The following is a 19427-nucleotide window of genomic DNA, read 5'->3' as shown; positions in this document are numbered from 1 at the left end:
CGCTTTCACCAATTTGAACGGAAAGAAACGAATACGGAGCAGTGAGTGTGGACGTAGCCCAATTCTTCAAAGGTTTCTGCAAATGTCTAATTAATTCTAGAGAAGAATCGATGATTTTTTAAGTCTCTTTTACCTTTTCTGTATAATCTGTCCTTTTAATCACCCCCTCATTGTTCTGGTTTTCTTGGGGTCTGCAAAGATTTTTATCAAATTTCTCATCAATTGGTTTGCTTTATAATGTAACAAGATACCCCTCCTTGGGATGAGGTTTTCCGGCTTAATCCCAAGGCCAAGCTCCAAGCAAATGCTCCAAATATAATAAATAAATATTCGACGTAGGCTCTCTATGACTCAGATCTCCCAATAGAATATATACAGAATGAATGCGTAGTCTGAACTTTGAAGATATCATTCTGTATATTATTATCATTTCCGATGTCACAAGGGTAACCTAGGCTCTAGGCCCTTTACACATATTATTATCATTTCCGATGTCACAAGGGTAACCTAGGCTTTAGGCCATTTACACATATTATTATCATTTCCGATGTCACAAGGGTAACCTAGGCTTTAGGCCCTTTACACTTTAACTCTGCAAATATAACAGCACACAAATGTATATAAATTGTCTTTTAGCAAAAAATTTCAATCATCGTAAGTTAAATGCGTTATAATCCATCAAGTCATATACCTTAAGTTGTTTTTAAGTTCAATGGTTTTCTTGAAAAAGTTGCTTGTTTATTGTAATGCTTCGGCAATGTAATTTTGTTGTGGTCGCTGCTTCATCTATTTTCAAAGGAAACTTTATGTTCCAACCAAGGTTTTATTTACATTTGTTGTCCGTTATAGGCATCCATCAAAGAACAGCAGCTTGCTCAAGAGGTCGCCCGACTTCAGGAATCAATGAACAATTTAGTAAAAGATGCGGAAAAGAAGAAAAGAACAGAGGTTTCCTATAATTTCCCATCCTTTTCTGTACTTCTTTATCTAGCCTCCTTTACTAAAAATGGAAATTATGTAGATAAAATACACGTAGCATATATCTTTGAATAAATTTTTTTGTAAGAGTTTTCCTCAAGGCTATATTGGCTTTGAATAAGGCAGTCAGTTGCTTCATAGGCATATAGTTTGCTAGAAGCTTTGCATTCGGTTTTTGCATACATACAACAGCCGTACGTCTAGTATGGGCTAATCTAGATGAATTGCAATAAAGCGATCGGGGGGATGGTACCTTTTTCTGGCTTGTCAAAAACGTAGTTTAAAATAGGTTTGGCCAGAGAAGGGGTACAAGAATTCCATCCTAATGATTGACACTGCGGCTTTGCCATTGGTTCCTTGGACAATGCGTTCTTCCACCTTTCCGACTTGATCGTTTACCCCAATCTTATGTTTTTTGGAAATGCTCTCGTACTTATTCCCCGTTCCTTTTTAGCTTGAAAATCAGAGAGGCCAGCACAATAGACAAACCCAGCGGTTAATGGAAGAAATCCACTATCTTGAGATGGTGAGTGTATTTGTTTAACCTGAATTTATCCGGAGTGTCATATTCCTGGGGATGGTCGCCTGGTCAAGGTCTGTTTTTTAAAAATTAACCTTGTGCAAGGTCAAAGCCGTATTCCTTGAACCTATTTTTCCTTCTCTGTCACTTGGAAAAACACCTAGAAGGCACCAATTTTTAATCAGTAATGATATCGAGCCGGTTTTTTCTTGAGATCTGGAGATAAAGCTCCCCCTTACTTACAGAAATAAGGAACAATAAAATTTATTTTCATCTCTAGAGCTCGTTGATATAGGAACATTAATGAACAATGCGTTTAACAATTAAAACGAAAAATATTGACTGTTAAATAAAGTGAAAAAGTTTAAAATTACTGGGAAGCAATGGGAAGATTTTCAATTAATCTTGAAAATGAAAAATCTACTGTACTTTCTCAAACATGACCCTCTAGCCATATTACCGACCAGGCTTAAGCGTAAGCATCTGTCAATATTCTGCTCGCTTTCTGTCATTAACGCTAGACCATTATTGACGTTTTTTGACAAGAACCTTTAGCCAAGGCTCATTGATATAAAAAATGAACATAAAACAGAAGAATGAAAATTAACAGAATACAGGAGATTTATAATATGGAAATATCATGATTTGACAAAGATGACAAACCTTTTAAAGCTTTCTTTAACTTAATTGCAAATTTTTATTAATTAAACTAAAATGCTTTCCAAACGATTGAAATTTGAAAAAGGACAGCTAAAGTAAAGTTTGTTTTGTTTTTGTTAAACAATTTTGAAAATTTAAGGTATCGAAAAAACATTTTATACTGTATTGCTTTCAAGCCAATCCTCAACTTCAGAGGAACGTGTTTTCACCCACAAAATATTCCTTCTTATTTTTGCTAGTATCTCCATCGCAGATTCCGGTAGCTCCTCCGTTGCAAATACATTTCTTAAAAATCTATACACATCGTTGTAATGATAAGTGTCTGAAAATTTTTCAACCACGTGCACCACGTACGATTTCACGGCATATTCGGCGCTGGTCGAAAACGGCAGTTGCTTCCAGTTCATTTTGATGAAGTTCCAAGCGACAGAGCGACCTAACCTACTTCCATCAGCAACTGCATTTATTGACTTTGTCACCGAAATATGACGTGTCATGGTTGACAGTTCGAGTAACCTAAAAATGGAAAGCATTTGACTGTATTTGCGGCCGGACTGATCAGCTGGGACTGAAGTGATTGATCAGCATATACGATCCGCTCATTAACATTTCTGACTGATACAAAGCAAATTAGTACAAAGCAGATAGCTACTTGAAAGATCTTGTCATAGTAAGCTAAACTAAGGCTTGATGAGCGGATCCGTAGTCCAGAGCGTAAACATTATCGAAATCCTTGTATCCCCCATCCTGATAGCTCCACTACAAATACATTAAAACAAAACATCCTTCGTCATGTAACATAATGTTGTTTCTTGTTCAACGTTACCGAGGAATACTAGCCTTTAAGCGCTTAGTAAATTCTACTGAAAATCTTTGCTGAAAAACAAAGATAGCATTATAACAGTGCAGAAAACAGATAACAAATATGTACCCTAAACTGACCAAGCGAGCCTGAAAGACCTTTGACGAGTTTTTATTGGCAAAGTAAATGAAGAAACCTTCGCGTGTTTGTTGCTACTGTTGTACCTAATGAAGAATCCTACTGTCCGATATTGCTGTGACATGTACTATTCCTATACAATTAAAGGCTTTTTGCAAAGAAAAAGCTAAATTGATTCAGCTTATCAAAGATATTTGTTCCTGTTCTGCTTCGGTGCCGGATGAAAACAGTCCAGAGCTACACAAAGTCGGATGTTTTATTCATCAAACGAGGTTTTGAATAAGTTTTTATTTTTAAGGAAAGCGTTTATAGGGGAGGTTTAAAGGGGTTTTTACTATCTACCGCTTTTTTTGAATTCTTCGTTGCTAGGTGGATGGTTAATTGTTTCAGTTGAGTTTTTCTGTGTTTCAAAACCTTTCCGTTGAAAAATGTCTTGTTGTTCTCCTTAAATCATTCTCAAGATTTTAAAACGCTATTTCCGTTGTTTCGGATACCATCGGTGAACCACATTCTGATGCTATAAATATTTTTCTTTTCAAAGCCATTTTTATTTCTTTTTCACCCTCTAGGCTCAATTTGGCCAGCAATAGTAATCATTCCTCAAAACCTTCTTCACTTTGCCAAACAGTGAGCTTCTCCATTAGTACAACAACAAGCAAATCATTTTTTAACCTGATCGTAACTTAGACATTATTTTATTTTATGCAGTACATTGGTTTTGTTATATGCGAAAGTTCCCTTGCTTTTTGATTTTCCCTACCTACTTCTCTTTGGCCATATTGATTAACCGTGCTATTTATGTGACTGTCTCAATCTTTTCAGTCTAAAATAATACTGAAACACTCTTCTCTTATTTCATGTACCTATAGATAAACCTTTCGACCATTAAAACGTTGAATGCATTTGATTCCTCACCTGTTCAATGCCCATGTATTTCTACTGGCCCCGAGTGCATTCAAAAGAGCTGCTTGTCTGTGTTTTCTTCTTTCAAAGCCTTTTCTGCGAAACACTACTGCCCAGTCTTCTATGGTCCCTTTGGTGACGCCATAATGCATTACCGTTTGTAGTATGTTGTCTGGTATGTGGGTGTTATTATTGATCCAGTCCCTTTCAAAAGAAAACCAGTAATGTAAGATCGTATACCTGGGGATGACCGTGAATAATGGGGCGAATTGTGTATTTTATATAAGATATAAATATCTGTAACAGTAAATCCCCGCAAAGAAAAACCTGTTAATTCTTAAGGCTTTCGTCGAAAAACACTTTCTGTCTACGAAATTGCGGGACAAATCAAATCATCGCATGTTTTATGAAGCTGTTTCAGGTTATTTTAAATTCCTTGAAATTTCAATGTTCCTGGACCATTGGTGATTTCTAAGGGGGGCGCAAGGGGTGGAACCCGCCTTGTTAAAGTTTTTTGACATCACCCTTGTCCTGAACTTTCCAAAAACTCCAATACAGGTTTTATCTTAGAACCAGGACTCATAAGTGAAATAAGCTGAACCGATTTTATTTAGCATAAAACCATGGATAATTTACCGAAATATTTTCTCGCTGACAGTAGTCGCATTTGCATCCCCAGCATTCAAAGCGGCACTAACCATCGTCCCTTGCAATAATCTTTCACCTAACGTGTACTTCTCTTCCCATCCGATAACTTCGAATACCGGCTTCGAGATATTCCAAAAATACGTTGTCAGGTCCTTTCTGAGCTTAGATCGTGTTGGAAGGATGACAATCATTTCAGCAAGGTATTGCTTGGCATATTCCCATGGAATCCAGTCCATCTCCTACAACAAGAATTGCTAAGTCAAATTTTTCGATTATGCATAAATCGAAAGCATTCGAAGAAGTGACTAGCTGAATTTTTTTTGGCGAGTGCAATTATCCAGTTAATTGTGTTTTGTTGGGTACATCTTAGTGAAGCTTTTTGTCGTAAAAGCCATTTCACTCTGCCAGAGTTACGACAGAGGCGACTTCTTATGTTTGTCTTTTACCGTGGTTCTAGGAATATTGAAATCTTTTGATAACTTACTTTTGTTAATTCTATTTAATTGTAGAAACGTCCATCTGCATTACGTCCTGCCAGAATGTAGCTTTCTTGCCTTCTTATGTTCCTTACTTGTATTTTGAAATCCCATTACACTACATATGGTGTCTACCCTATGGTTTTAAACATTTCTCACACAAGGGAAGTTCCGTAAAGGCTATATAGGGACGCTTTGAAGGTCGCGACCGCTCTTTCTATTTTTTCTACTACCCTCTTTGTTTTTTGTAAGTTTATGATAATAATTTTGTACGTTCGTTTGATTGGCATTTGTTCGAAAGTGGACAGCCATTTTAACGATCTATCCCTTATCTTGTTCATCCTACATCTTATGGTTTTACGATTCACCCCTCTCCCCTTTCTAGGGAGTACGTTAAGTACGCATTACCTTGTGGAGGTACGTGGTCAGCCCCAGGGCTACCTTCGAAGGAAGGAGCCTTTCATCCACCAATGTGAATGCGTCTTTGATAATGCTAGCCCTGTCCAAAGCACTGAATACTGTATGGTTCTCTTTCAGTTGCTCTATTAACGCAAGCCAGTTTTCAATACCGTAATTCACGATGTAGTAACCACCAGCATTAACGTTTATTTTGAACCATTTCCCGTCTGCACTCATTGTAGAGTTCTGTGAATTCAAAATATACCGTCGCACTTCCTTTGGATCTTTTGATGTGACGTAGGTAATAGGAACTCGCCATGTCGTATTTCTCCATTCCCCTTCAAGGCAATATTGGATTACCAATGTTATAATATGCTGCTACATAATAGGCCACACACAAATAAATCAAATGCCGCATAACCATACACTTTTTTATAAGGACAGTACTTTTTGTTGTACTTCTATGAAATCCTTTTTTTAGGTAGCACAGAGCTTTTCCAAAGCGAAATGGGTACACAACGAAATTTTCACATGATAGCTCTTTATAACAATTGATAGAATTTATGATCAAAATGTCTTAAAACAATCATTTAAGTGGTCATATGATAGAGACCCTTACCAGGGGCGGATCCAAAGCAAACTTGAAGAAGGGGCAGATGGTAGTGGGGGCGCTGAAACATTTTCAAGAATTGATGACCAGAGTACGCTGTATACAACAATTTCAGATCCATTTTCCGAATAAGCAACAAAACTTTGAGGTAATCTTTGAAGCAAATTAATATATCGGTCTCAGAATCTTTTTCACCTGATTCTCATTCTTCAAAAAGGGCGCACGATTTCCAAAAAGGGGCGCCAGAACCGCTTCAACTCGTCGAGGAAGGGGCAACTGCCCCTAGTGCCCCCCCACTCTTAAATCCGCCATTTACCCTTGCAGCTAGTATTTTCAGGTTTCCATCTGATTACGCGCGGTAGATTGGTTAGCAACATTATCACTAGCTATATGATATAGTGGCAAGATCCAGTGCAGAACGACTTCGTGCGCTGTCATTATCTGTTAAAAATATGATGGCGCTAGCCTCCCTGATAAGAGTGAAATGTATTTGCATGTACCTGGTATTCTTTTTCCTTTGATAAATCGTTGCTGACAAAGATATACTTTTCCATCAGCAATATCTGAGGCAGTGATGATGGGAAAACCAGGTTGAAGGGCCCACCCTTCCATTACTGATGAAACGTCGATATTACTCGTTTGACTGAAAAGAAATATTTGCAGGCTGTATCGAGATTGATTTAAAAAGAAGGAGAAGGGAGATGAACTTTCAGGGAGAGGAACTTTCAACCTAAATTCTATTCTAAAACAGTTCAGACCTCCCCTACTACAGACCTTTCGCAACTGACTTGTTCGGCTATTTGAGGTAACAGATATGTTTCGTGATGATAAAACACTTGCGTCAAAAGGTGTTGGTTATTGGAAAACGTACTGAAAGAAACCTCGAGAAAGCTTGATCCTGTAGAAAGCTTATGGCTAGATTGCTTGGCAACAGATAGACTAAGTACTTCAATTTCATTTTCATGAAAATGTCACTCTAGAACCTCATTAAAAAAGGGTATTATGTTTCTCGAGCTGTATTTTCCTGGAGAAAGGGTTTGAGAGTTGGCCAAAATTATTGCAGCTGGAGCATCCCAACGCCTTGAAAGTTCGTAGTGTATGCTGTGAGTATGCACCGATCCTAAACACGCAGCTTAGTAGATTTAAAACGAAATTTTACAAACTATCATTGAAACGATGATTTAATATGGCAGTTGAAGCTATTGGTACCTTTACACAAGTGTCAATGTCAGTTTCTGTCAATGTATTCTCACCTGAATGAGTCCCAGAAGTCTTTTCGGTCCACATTTTCATATGCGTATTTTTTAAGGTACAACCTCATGCCGCTTTGAAAAGCCTCATCTCCTATGTAATGATGCAACATTCGCACAATTGAAGCTCCTTTCGCGTAAACCAATGAGGTTACACTGTGCTCCGCATCCTGGCTTGACGTCACTTTTTTAGCAATGCACGCGGCTGTTCTGAGCGCATCGTCGGCCATAGCATCGCGAAGATCAATGTTGTAGAATTGATCCATAATTTGATATGAAGGCAAAGCTGCTGCTGCCCCCAAATACTGGAGGTATTCTGCAACCCCTAGAAATGAAGATTATGGTGCTGACAACGTATTTGAATATACCACTTTATAGTAAGCTTTCCACTGCAACGCATTTCATCGAACACAATTACGCTAGCTGGCTTCTTAACTAGCGCTTCCAGATAAAATCTTCGAAAAATAACTTTCATGTTTGCGAACTAGTTTTTAGGGGGGGGGGGGGGGCAATATTCAAGGAATTAACAACCGACGTCGAAACGAGGATGGAAAAATTAATTGTGGACTAATTTGGACAATAGAAAGGATTTGACACCGTATGACCATCTTTCTATTCCACATCACGGGGCGTAAACTCAACACAGTTTTAATTCGAGAAAAGGGTGGGGTAGGGGTTGGATTGAAAATGGCCAATTTTTGGTGAATTATCTTTTTGGATGAAGCTTGAAGTCGAAACCCCTTTTGGAGTTTAGAACAAGTAGATCTTCTTAGCTCTGAAATTTGAACCTACTTAGGCACGATTATTTGAATTGATGTGTTGTTTTGTTTCCCATTTGTAGTTGTTTTTGTTTCAAAGTGATATTTTTGGATTGGACTGAAGAACTCTTGCAGTGGGCACTTTTACTTTGAAGCTTATTTGGTTGTGCCCCGTGATTGAAGGCTCCAATCTAATAAATCGAGTTATATTTTTAGATGTAAAGTTTTGAAGTTGTCTCATTATAAGAAAATTTTGCATCATTGTTCCAGACTTTTATGCGGAAAGAGAAATTCCATATTCTGCGCGTGAAAATAAAGTGTATATATATATATATATCTATAAACCCAGGATTAGCAAATTTAAAATGATTTCTCCAGAAAATTTACAAAATATTGATCAGCTGATATTAACACCTCATGAAAAATTGAGCAAGATATCCTGAACTTTTTATTTTTCCAGTCAAAATTACTCTTCAAATGGTACATAAACGCTACCGTATCTCTCGATATTTGGATACACTTTGAAGTGCAAAATGGAATTCAGGCAAAATTACCTTCTTGAATAACAAGGTCGTCCCACCATTTGATAGTGACCGTATTCCCAACCCACTGATGTGCAAGCTCGTGTGCTACCAATAAGGCTACACTCTGTCTCGCAATCATGTCCTCTTGGGGTGCAGTTTCACGGAAAAGAACATCATCTTCGATGTAATTTATCAAACCCCAGTGCTCCATCGCTTTGTACGTGTACGAAGGGGCAGTTATCATATCTAGCTTTGGTAAAGGATACTTCATATCGAAGAATGCTTCAAAGCGCTCTAGTGTTTTGTTTGCCACAGTTAATGCCAAATACCTCCTGCGCCATTTTTTCTTTGGAGACCAAAGTCGAATTTTTTTTCCGTCCCCTTTGGTGGCGGATGTCCAAGTGTAATCAAAAATGACGTAATTAAGAAGGTACGTTGGCATTTTAGGAGTTGTGTGGAACTGATCGATGTTCATGCTTGAAGATACACGGCGCACTTGCAGGGGCATGTTTGCAAGAGATTTGTAGCCTCGATTGTATAACAGTATAAGCGAGAACTTCGCTTTCATGTTTGGCTCGTCAAAACAGGGAAAGTTTCTACGTGCATGAACGGGGAATAGCATTGTTAGAGCCATATCTTTCTGCTCTATCCATTCTTGCTTCTCTGAATCATAAATCATTTCGTTTCCCAGCTTGTAAAGTCCATTAGTTGGATAAGTTCCGAACGGTGCACTGAATAAAATAGTCAAAATGTATGATTGTCCAGTCGTTAGTTCTTTTTCTGCCTCTATAATAAGATATTCTCCATAACTGCGTGTGCTTATGACACTTACTGGCGACTTCGACATGGTTTGCAACTGAATCTTGCTGTACTGCATGTTTTCTGGATCAGTGTGTAATATGATGGTATTTGTGTTTTCATAAACCCGAATTAAAATTGCGACTTTGCCGTGAAAAATGTCACTTGACATATTTATTCTTAGTGTCAGCCAATAATGCTCGGGCAGAATCCTTCGTGGCAAACGATAATTCTTCCATAGTTCATCCGTGTGCGTGCTTGCACCAGTCGTTTTCCTCGTGCGATTCGAAGCGTGAAATGGTTCACTCTCAGTGATTGCTGACTCTCTATTCAGAGATACGACTGTGCCTATCACTGCCGAAATAATCGCTAGAACAACTACAGTTATGACGAAGCATACCATTTGCTTCTTTGAAATGAAAACCCTGCCCCTCTTTTTCCTGTCATGGTCGTCACATGGCAAACGATATTCCCCTCTACGATCGTTTTGATTAAGTTCCATGTCAAAAAAAGACAGTAACGTTGCAAAAGCTCACCGAAAACTTGCATGAAAAACTTCTGCTGCAATGACTTCAGAATGTTTCTTAACTCAATATGCGAGACATTCTCCAACAGTGTCAAATTTGATTACTGCGTTGATGCATGGGGTCTTTTGGAGGTTGTTTTTGCTGGTTGAGATATCCACCCACAGAGCGTTACTAGTATTACTTTCTGTCAACGATCAACGTTCTCATATGAACTGCTCTCTTGTTGTTGCAAGTCATACAAAACCTATAGGTCAAATCCAGCGTGTACTGAAGGAAATCTATCTTTGTGCGGCTTCATTCAACAACCCACAAGTTTTCGTTCCAGCCAGAAATTTTGGAGATCACCTTCCTGCTCACACTGTTGATCGCTTTTTGTGTCAATGTCACTTGTCATTGAGGAACAATATAGCTTCCGCTTTTCCGTGCTTTGCTTGGCTCCTCACCCTCAGGGGCCGACTAGACGGGGGTCTTGCGCAGCAATGTTGTGAAGTAAACAGGGGAGACATGATAATCACATTTGCATATTGCGTCACTTTGTAAATAATAAGTTTGATTTTGCAAGTTTTAAATGGAGCGCCCCTTGAAAATCAGTTTTCCTTGGGCCAATACTCCTGTGGAAAGTTGATAATTAGATGAAAATATATGGAATGAAAGTGCCTGGCTGTACAAAAATAACATTGTTTTTATGACGTTTAAGTTTTTGGTTAGGACAACCTCACCAGAATCTAGAAAACATGGCGCTGAAACCTAGGGCCGTCGCGAGACAGGCCCTGTTTGGGGGTGTGGACTACGAATTAACCTGATTAACAACAATAACCTGAAATTCTTTAGTTGCTAACAAAAAGCTCGGCAATACATTTTGCCAATCAAACTCTGTGGCATATAATGCACAATCCATTTATATTATAATAACCGTCTTTTTCTAACAGCAAGAAAATTTTCGAATTTTGATGCTTCTAGTTCCCTGGAAAACGCACTCTTTTGCACAAATTTTACTAAAGCAATCCTCCTAATCCTATTGAAAATAGAATACGAATTGTGATGTAAGAGATTATGACGAGCTGCTACCACCACACTGCTGTGGAGGAGGGGATTCTAGCGTGAATGTGGAATCTCTTGTTTGATTGTAATCATTTCTAGCTAAGTCTTAATCTATGCAGTCATTGCTTCCATGTGGAAGTAATCCTTGCGTAAAGAAAACAAAGCTCGATGCTGTCAATCCAAAGCAAACTTCTCTTCTACTTCTTTGTGCTGATTATCTAAATATTATCCGAAAGACCTTCCCAGCAGGTCGCAGGAGAAATATAGTGTTTCGAGTCGATACGTTACACCTGCAAATGTTAGTAACAAAATGAGTAGCTTTGAGTTATATGATCATGATGATAAAGAATTTGCTGTTGGCACGCAGAGTAAACGGGGTGATTTTCGCAATAAAGCATGGATTTATGAATTTTACCCTGTAAGTGAATAAACATTTGCAACGAGTTTTTCGCTGCCAGTATTGTTTTTGTTTACACTATTCTCAATTAAACATTACGCTATTTATTGTTAGTTTATATTTACTTAAGATCACAATAAACGAACGATATGTTACGAAGCGTTTTGCTACAGAATAAAAAATAAAATTGATGCGCTATGCTGTTACCGCCTATCAGATAAACTTATATTTGCCGGACCTTTCCACTTCATACAATGCACCTCTTGAAAGTTTTGCCATTTCTTGCGATTTTGTTCTAAAGCAGAGAACCGCTTTGCAGTTAATGCTTATACACAAATTATACATCAGCCTCCACTGTTTGTCACAGCCTTCCACCTTTTAACGTTCATAAGGACTGAGCTATATCCGAGAACATAAATCTTAAGTGGAATGGTCTAGCAGCAAAGGGGGGACAATTCTGATTGGTTGTTTATTTAGGTTTGCCACTTTTTCCTATTTAATCTTCTGCATGATATCCTAGAAACAAACCTGATAACGTTTGGTTTTCGTCTCAGGAAGGAGCAGAGAAACAAGCCCAGCTAGAAAGAGCTCTTCGAGAAAAGACGGCTGTTGAAAGGGAGCTTGAAAAGGTACTGTATTCTCTCTTGTTCAATTCTTTTTTAACCAAGAAACGTACAGTCTCACTAGCATTTGGCAGCCATGAGAATCCTGTCTCCTAGAATTAGGCAGCTATTAGAACCTCTGTTTTAGAGTTTAAAATGAAACTAATTTTTTGAACATTTTATTTTTTCATAAAATGCTAAAAATAGTACCGTATATCGTCAATTTGCTAACGAGATAGTGGAATCCGTTGATATGAATGATATAGTTTAGTAATAGATGATATAATTAAGCTACAGAACATATTACATAGTTTGTTGCAATAACATATGAACAGGATCTTCGTTTGTCTTCTAATATTCATGAAATCCGTCATAAATAGCTAGTAATATATTTATTGATAAAAGGCAGGGACAACCTAATTCAGATTATTGCAAGTTTTATATCTAAGCTTTTAACTTGACCTTGTGTATTTATGTACTTTTAAAGACAATGTAATCCAATGTACGTGGCTTTGTCAATAGAGTCAATTGGCTTATAATCTTGTGTTTAATTGTTAGATGTACAATGATGGCCCTTCGGAGGCATCAAGAGCCGGACAGAGTATCGAAGAGCTGCAGAAAAGATTATCCAGAGTTGAGGTATCGAGAGACGATGCTTTTCAACAAGCAGATCTATTGCAAACGTCATTAAAAAGATCAGAGCTGCAGTAAGTCTGTTCTTCTGTAAAATTTATAGAAGTTATACAATTATTTTACAATGCTAGAAACACAACTTGTATAATATTATAGCTTTGTTGTGTCGCCTTCTATTTTGTTCTTCTTTCTGAACCCATAAAGATTTGCAGCGATTTTTATAGTGAACTTTGGCAAATTTTTTCAATTTTTGATACAGCTCATCACACTAGCTTTGATCTGTCGTTTTGCAGCTTGTGCAGTTCTTTTATACCAATTAAAAAAATTTTAGACAATGAAGCAAATATAATTACATATAGAAAATATGGATGGGATCTCTAGTTTAAATTTCGAGAGAAAGTTTTTAGATAGATTGAAAGTAATGTCCTAATTGTAGATTATTTAATCTGTATAAATTGATTCGCTGTTTTCTCTTTCAAATATGGAATAGGCTTTGTCACGACAATGCGGTTAACTTTCTCACATTCCCTACATTTTCTTCCAAAAAGGAATCAGAATTCTTCAAACACACACTGGCTTGACGTATTCTTTATTTTCTCCTTAATTCGGCTTCCATCTATTCTCCTTTCTTTAATTTGTTCTTTTCTTTTACCTTTTCTTCTTGGTTTTTCTTCTCTTTTCTCTTTCTTTTCTTCTTCTCCTTCATCTGCTTCTTCTCTTCTTTCTCTCTTCTTCTCCATATCTTCCTATTCTTCTCATCATCCTTTTCTTACCTTCTTAACCTTCCTCTTCTTTCTCTTCTCCTTTTTAACTTTAATTTTATCATCTTATTCATACTTTTATTCTACTTCCCTTTCTCCTTGTTTCTGTTCTTTCTTCACTTCTTCTTCTTTCTCTTATCTTTTTATCTTCTTATTTTTTATTTTCGACATTTGCATTCGACAGATTTTTTTATCAAAAATAGTACATAATCTAATGTTCTTCTTAAGCTGGTTGTAAAAGCCATATCCAGCCTGTCACTACTTTCACATTTGACTTTGCTGGTCTTCCTTTACCCTCTTCCCCTCGGTTTGTGGCAAGTTATATTTCATTTGCTCTTGCTCTGTAAAAGGTAAGAACATATCTTTCGTTACTGCATAGCATGTTTGCGATCTATTTAATACCCTTGTGAAATAGTCTCTTTTAGTGGCTCCAGCCCTTCTACATGCCATTTCAAACTTATATAATATATTTGTATATAATTTAACTTATTTTGTTATTTATTCGAAAAGTATACGGTCAGCCAGAAACTGTTCCTTTTCAGGGCAGAAAATGAAAAGAACTTCCTAAAATCTCAAATTGCTGAATCGAAAAAGCGCATCAAAACGTTAGAAGAAGAAGTTGAAACAACGTGTAAATCAAAGTTGCAATTGCTTGGTAAAGTATTTATTTTATTGTCTGTTTTATAAATAAATAATGAAACAGTATGAAGCAATTGCTGGATAAAGCTCTAAGGCGAACTGACACTGAACGGATTTTGGATGTTTAATTGATGTGCAAGTTGTGCTTAGAATATCTAATGACCACCAAAACTAGAAAGATTTTTTTTAAAAAAATATGATTTTCTTCATATTTAAGGCATGTTTCACTCACTCTGCGATGCTTTATACTAAAACCTCTGCCGCCCCCTCCCCCCTCCCATTTGTGTTTTCTCAAACACCCATACCCAGTGAATGCCTTGTTTTGATAGCTGTTTTCAGATACATCTTTTAGTATTTTTGAAAAGGTATATCGTTTTAAGTTGCTTTAGTCAAATTTGCACGTATAAAAATAGACACTGTCAGCAGTTTTCTTGACATTTTACTGCTTCATTGCCTCTCATCTACGCCTAGTCTCGATCAACCTCCCCCCCCCCCCTTCTAGTAAACTCCTCCCTTTACACAAAAACATGGAAAAAAGCCTCTCTCTAATAAACGATACCCTCATACCCTCATGAAGTCAATTGGTTTTCATAGATTTTGGGGATCTCTGCTTTCCAATAAGCCTTGAAAAGGGAAAAAAAGAAGTGCAAGAATGAAGAATTGCTATCAAGATTTCGGGCAAACTATACTTTATCAAGATTCTTTTGAGCATTTATTCAAACAGTGCATTTTTATTTGTTTCAGATGAAATCGATCAACTGAAGAGGGGGGCGTTGCTGTCCAAAAAACAAAAGGGAGATTCTGACGTAAAAAGTGCTGCAGAAGTAAATATTGTCATGTCTTTCTATGCAAAATGCCTGAATTTTAAGCTAATAGTATTTTTAAAAACCTTCTTTAAAATTCCTTGATAAATGTTCACATATATGTAGCAAGTTCCAAAACAATTTTGGAAGTTTAATATCGTGATGCTTGATTCAAATAGTTTTGATTGAACTGTGCTTATTTGCCAGTTCGTACCAGTATCATTATTAGGTTGAAATGAGTTCTTTGATAAATCAACACACGTTTATGGCTTAGTTATGGTTTGACCGCAAAATGCAACTGCCAAATCTTTGTTTGTGTTATCGCAGATTTCTTCTTTGAAACAAAAACTCGAAATCCAAGCTAAAGATTTTGAGTCAAGAATAAAAGCAACGGAGAGCATTAATCGCCAGACTGTTGATGAATTACGAGAAATGTTTACAGCACAACAAAGAGTTGGGAACAAGTAAACACAATCTTTGTTATCCATTTAGATGAATTGAACTTTTTAAGGGTGTATCCAGGTGGTCTGGCATAATAACAGCCTTCGTACCTTTTATGTCGGTATGTGTTCTTGTTAAACTCAAGGTCGTATCTGAAATATTAAATGAAAGTATTTGAATGTATCTACAAGTGGTGTATTAGGCTTTCCCCGGTCAGGCAGCCTTACTCTTAAAGACTATACATTTTAAGTGACGTTGATAAATAATTCTTTATAGTACCAGAAGGATAGCATTTTAAACAGTTAATCGCTTTATTTTTATACGGCACTTTTTTCGAATATTTCACATACATGGCTAGGCTTCGTTGTACATTCATGTCATTGGGAGGGAGCATTCTATTTTTCGATGTCACTATTATGTACCTAGAAGTTTTAGATCAGTCATACAACGTATTTATTTACTTTTTTACCGCAATCAACATGTTTCCTCTAAAATTCCAGATGGCGGGATGAATCCAAGTTCATGTCACAGAAATTTGAATCAAACGTCAACGAACTTAGGTGATTATTTCATTTTATCAATCTTTTTTTTATTTAATTCTCTGTTTTGGGTAAAGCTATAAGATGTTGTAGGGAGCTTTAGATAGAAAAAGTTTTTAGCCCATTAGCATTTTCCTGACAACATGCAAAGCCCAATTTCTAGGCCTTTCTAAGAGGAAAGCTTTTTACATCCCCACTTTCAAATTTCAGTTTTTGTTCAAATATTTTAGACAAGAAGCATCAAGACTGCAGCGCAAAAGTGATGACACTTCAAAAAGGCTTGCTGTTGAACAGCAAAAATCCGAACAAGTGAGAGACTCTTTTATGTTATTTGTCCCCTTGTCTTACGTTTTTCTTGTATACCTTCAGGAAACGTTAAAGCTTTTCGTCTGGTTTAAGACACGCTCTACGGAATGAAGAGAAGCTTGCACTGTAATTGACAGATATTTAAAGCGCGTGGTATAATGGCGATGGTAGCAGAAAGTCTTTTCTTCCAGGCAAAGGATCTATTTTGAATACAGTCTCTTTGAAATTTTACCGCGTTAAGCACTTAATAACACAAAATTGGCAACAACTTCTTTGACAATTTATCGCTTAATCAGTGGCGTTTCTACGGGGAGGTTTTCGCTGCTCGCTACGCCATTAATAAAACTATTTGGCATTATGATAACAACCTTGATAGAGCTTTACCAAGGACATACTTTTCTAGGGAGCGCTAAAAATCGGTGCCTTGTAGCTAATTTTGAGCCACCACGACACTAGTTCGCAAAGTAATGGCTAACGTTGGCCCCTGTAAGTAAAAGTTTGACCCCTGGTTAGCCCCCACCCCCAGATTTTTAAGGCTAGATTCGCCACTGGGCTTATTTGATTTTATTGCTGTGCTTTATTAGCACCCTACTTGCTCTTTAAGTTAGCAAATTCAGCTTTAGGGAAAATTAAAAACAGTTTTTTGATTCCTTTTTCTTCTCAGATGGAGAAGGATCTAATGGCAACACGTGCGTCCGTAGAAAAACTACAGAGAATAGCGGCTGATGCGGAGGCGAGAGCAGATGCTGCCAGCACCCAGGTACTCCCGTCTACTGCTGTTCCCTTCACAAATATTTCGTTGTGCTGCTTATAATTTTGAGGCTCGCAAGTGGACATTCTCTCTTCTTCATTATCCAAAAGTTCAAAAACCTTCGCTAGTAAAGTCGTGCAGTTTTTGATGCAGAACTTTAAAACCTAAGAAATGAGTGACGCAGTTCGTATCGGGAGGCTAGGAACCGTCATCTTTTGCCTGCCTTTATGACATACTTGCATTTGAATTTTCATAGTCATATGAAAGGTTTACTACCCCCCTCTACCAAGTCAGGTACATATTCCAAGCCATTTTATCCAATATTACACTGCACATATAACAATACTAGAAAGAGGATTCTTAAATTAGGTTAAATCAACACGTGGAATTGTTGCATTACTTCATGCCGTGCTTCTTCAACTGTCGGTTTTCACGGGTTGAAGAAGGTTAAAAAAGGTTAAAAATCTAATGCTAGGCTACAGCAGAATGATGAGGAAATAGTGTCGTGATAAGTGACTATAGTTGAAATTGTATTTTGTAAATTCGAAAGATAAAACGTATCTGGAATTCTAAAGGGTGAACTTGGGTATTTTTTTTCTTTTTTTATAGGATATAAATTTGTACTCTGCGATATAAAATGATATTGTGTCTTAAGTACTGTGTCACAGACATTCTGCGTGCTTTGCATTTAAATCTCAGTAGTGGAAGGCAGATCAAATACTAAAATATTCTTATATTGTTCAGGTCCACACTCTTTTGAGCCGTGAGAGACAGTTGCTGCAAGAACGAAAGGAGCTTAACCGTAAAATTGACGAACTTGAGCTGGAAATATCAAGACCATCAAGGTATTTAACATTTATGAGCAATCTTTGATAATTTTTTTATGTCTTTTAACGTCTTGCCTTTAGCCCTAGAGAGTCCCTTCTTTAATTTTTGGAGCAGGCAAAGCTCTGTCTTTTAGTTTTTTGCATGACGCAAATGCATTTCTGATTTTATTTTCTTCATATTTCTGCACAAGATGTTTGCTTGCATGGCTATTTGCAATACCATCGCAAAATAAATGTCCTTGTTTGCCTAACTAGGTGTTAGAAATATCTCCTTCGATCACTCACTTTTGATTTTTTCAATTTATGCCATAATCCTTCTAGTCAATTGAAGTCGATTTTTCTAACATTCAGCAGTGGCAATAGTATCATTGCCCATTTCGTTAGCAAATTTCTTATCGCACATCTCCTAGTGAAATTCATTCACAGTGGCCCCGAGTAAGTCCTTCGAGTTGATATTTTATTATGTTTGTCTTTCTGTTGCAGACAGAAGCCCATGAATCATTGGAACTTTCTTGGAAATGAAACCCCGGATAAATACGATCACCGCGCTACTCCTAATGGCTACTAGCATTGAAAGGCCAGTGTAGTACGCATTCAATGGCAAGATGTCTCCATTACAATCCTAAACTGACTTTTTTAACTGCCCATGTATCCGTTCGTCTAAAAAATTACACCTTTGAAAAATTTTAACCTTTCTAGTATTTAAATGATGCATATTTCATCTTATCAAAAGTTGTTTATATTTTTAAAGGCAAAGATTATTTACGTTTTGAAACTGTGTTTGATTTTTTTCTGGACTGCAGCCTGTAAGGTGAAAGGAAAATAAAGCTGCAACGCAAGGTTTAAGTCATTCTATCTTCATTCTATTGCCCAGACTCAAGAATCCTTCTTCTAGCGAATGACCTAAGACTTACAATACCTTCCTAAAACAAAAATATGAGGCCGCTTTTTTGAACTCTGCTTAAGCCAATCGTATCAGACAGAGTTGTTAAATGTACTTGTTTTCCAGTCTCGCGTGTTCATCTTCCATCCCATTGATCTTCTTTTGAAGAGGGGTGTGAACCTCAGAACACGACCAGAGTTACCTCGGCTAGAATACTCATTTTGACTAAATTTGCTGTTCATGTGAAAACAGTCGTTTTTATATTGCAATTCTATCTGGATTAGGGGTTAGGTATGGTGACGTCAAATGGAATGAAAAGCCATTACTGTGTAAGCAAACCGTTCGTGTCATATTGAACGATTGTGTTTTATTGCAAATGCTACTTATTGAATGAACTCTCTTCTTAAAATATACCAGTGTCGCTGATTAAAAACTAATTGAGCAATGGCCATGAATCAGCTCAAGAAATTTCTTCGGAATAGTTTCTTCAAATCTATTGCGTCCCTCAAACGGTCACTTTTGCTGTAATTTTGATGCTTTGTTTGTTGCGGCGGCACTTGACTGCTGCAAGAAATTATGCTACTGCGTATTCATTAAAATGTTTCTGGCCAGAAAGCTATCTCAATATTTTTTGCTTGGGCTGCACACTCAGGCAGGTATATTGGATTACTCAATTTCAACTTACTAACAATAAACCAGGTGTGATGTAACTTTATGTGCAACTCGAAATATGTTTTAGACTAATACATTGAATAAATTTGCGAGCCACCGCTGGGCTAAGTATAAGTCTAAGTATATAAAACCCTTTGTTAG

At 37.2% G+C, this 19427-nt stretch overlaps 2 protein-coding genes across 2 annotated transcripts in view; one reads left to right on the top strand and one right to left on the bottom strand.

Moving 5' to 3' along the window:
- The window catches only part of LOC135686335 (sodium channel and clathrin linker 1), a 29359-nt gene extending 10770 nt beyond the window's left edge, over positions 1 to 18589 (top strand). Inside the window, exons 15-26 of the mRNA XM_065202540.2 lie at positions 850 to 948; positions 1433 to 1504; positions 11984 to 12058; positions 12590 to 12738; positions 13968 to 14080; positions 14809 to 14888; positions 15195 to 15331; positions 15809 to 15868; positions 16078 to 16156; positions 16818 to 16913; positions 17649 to 17749; positions 18215 to 18589. Coding sequence (XP_065058612.2) covers positions 850 to 948; positions 1433 to 1504; positions 11984 to 12058; positions 12590 to 12738; positions 13968 to 14080; positions 14809 to 14888; positions 15195 to 15331; positions 15809 to 15868; positions 16078 to 16156; positions 16818 to 16913; positions 17649 to 17749; positions 18215 to 18299 — 1146 coding nt within the window. The 3' untranslated portion in view covers positions 18300 to 18589. The remainder of the gene's footprint in view (positions 1 to 849; positions 949 to 1432; positions 1505 to 11983; positions 12059 to 12589; positions 12739 to 13967; positions 14081 to 14808; positions 14889 to 15194; positions 15332 to 15808; positions 15869 to 16077; positions 16157 to 16817; positions 16914 to 17648; positions 17750 to 18214) is intronic.
- Positions 1755 to 10343, bottom strand: LOC135686332 (glutamyl aminopeptidase). The gene is made up of 7 exons (XM_065202537.2): positions 8697 to 10343; positions 7388 to 7709; positions 6635 to 6777; positions 5534 to 5862; positions 4638 to 4888; positions 4014 to 4205; positions 1755 to 2674 (listed from the first exon to the last, which is right to left on the bottom strand). Exons 1-7 carry the CDS (start codon positions 9964 to 9966, stop codon positions 2314 to 2316), a joined length of 2868 nt encoding a protein of 955 aa, XP_065058609.2. The 5' UTR covers positions 9967 to 10343; the 3' UTR covers positions 1755 to 2313.
- Positions 18590 to 19427: the final 838 nt, after the last annotated feature.

This window comes from Rhopilema esculentum, chromosome 6 (genome assembly GCF_057945365.1).
Source record: "Rhopilema esculentum isolate cy_ngs chromosome 6, ASM5794536v1, whole genome shotgun sequence".
Taxonomy (NCBI): Eukaryota; Metazoa; Cnidaria; class Scyphozoa; order Rhizostomeae; family Rhizostomatidae; genus Rhopilema; species Rhopilema esculentum.
This window is presented reverse-complemented; position numbering and strand designations above follow the sequence as displayed.

Coding starts and splice junctions, on each gene's coding strand:
- LOC135686332 (XM_065202537.2), bottom strand. CDS start 9,966: ATGGAACTTAATCAAAACGATCGTAGAGGGGAATATCGTTTGCCATGT. Junction 4,889..5,533: donor TGACCACGTACCTCCACAAG/GTAATGCGTACT, acceptor TTCTTGTTGTAG/GAGATGGACTGGATTCCATG. Junction 4,206..4,637: donor GTCAGCGAGAAAATATTTCG/GTAAATTATCCA, acceptor TTCTTTTGAAAG/GGACTGGATCAATAATAACA.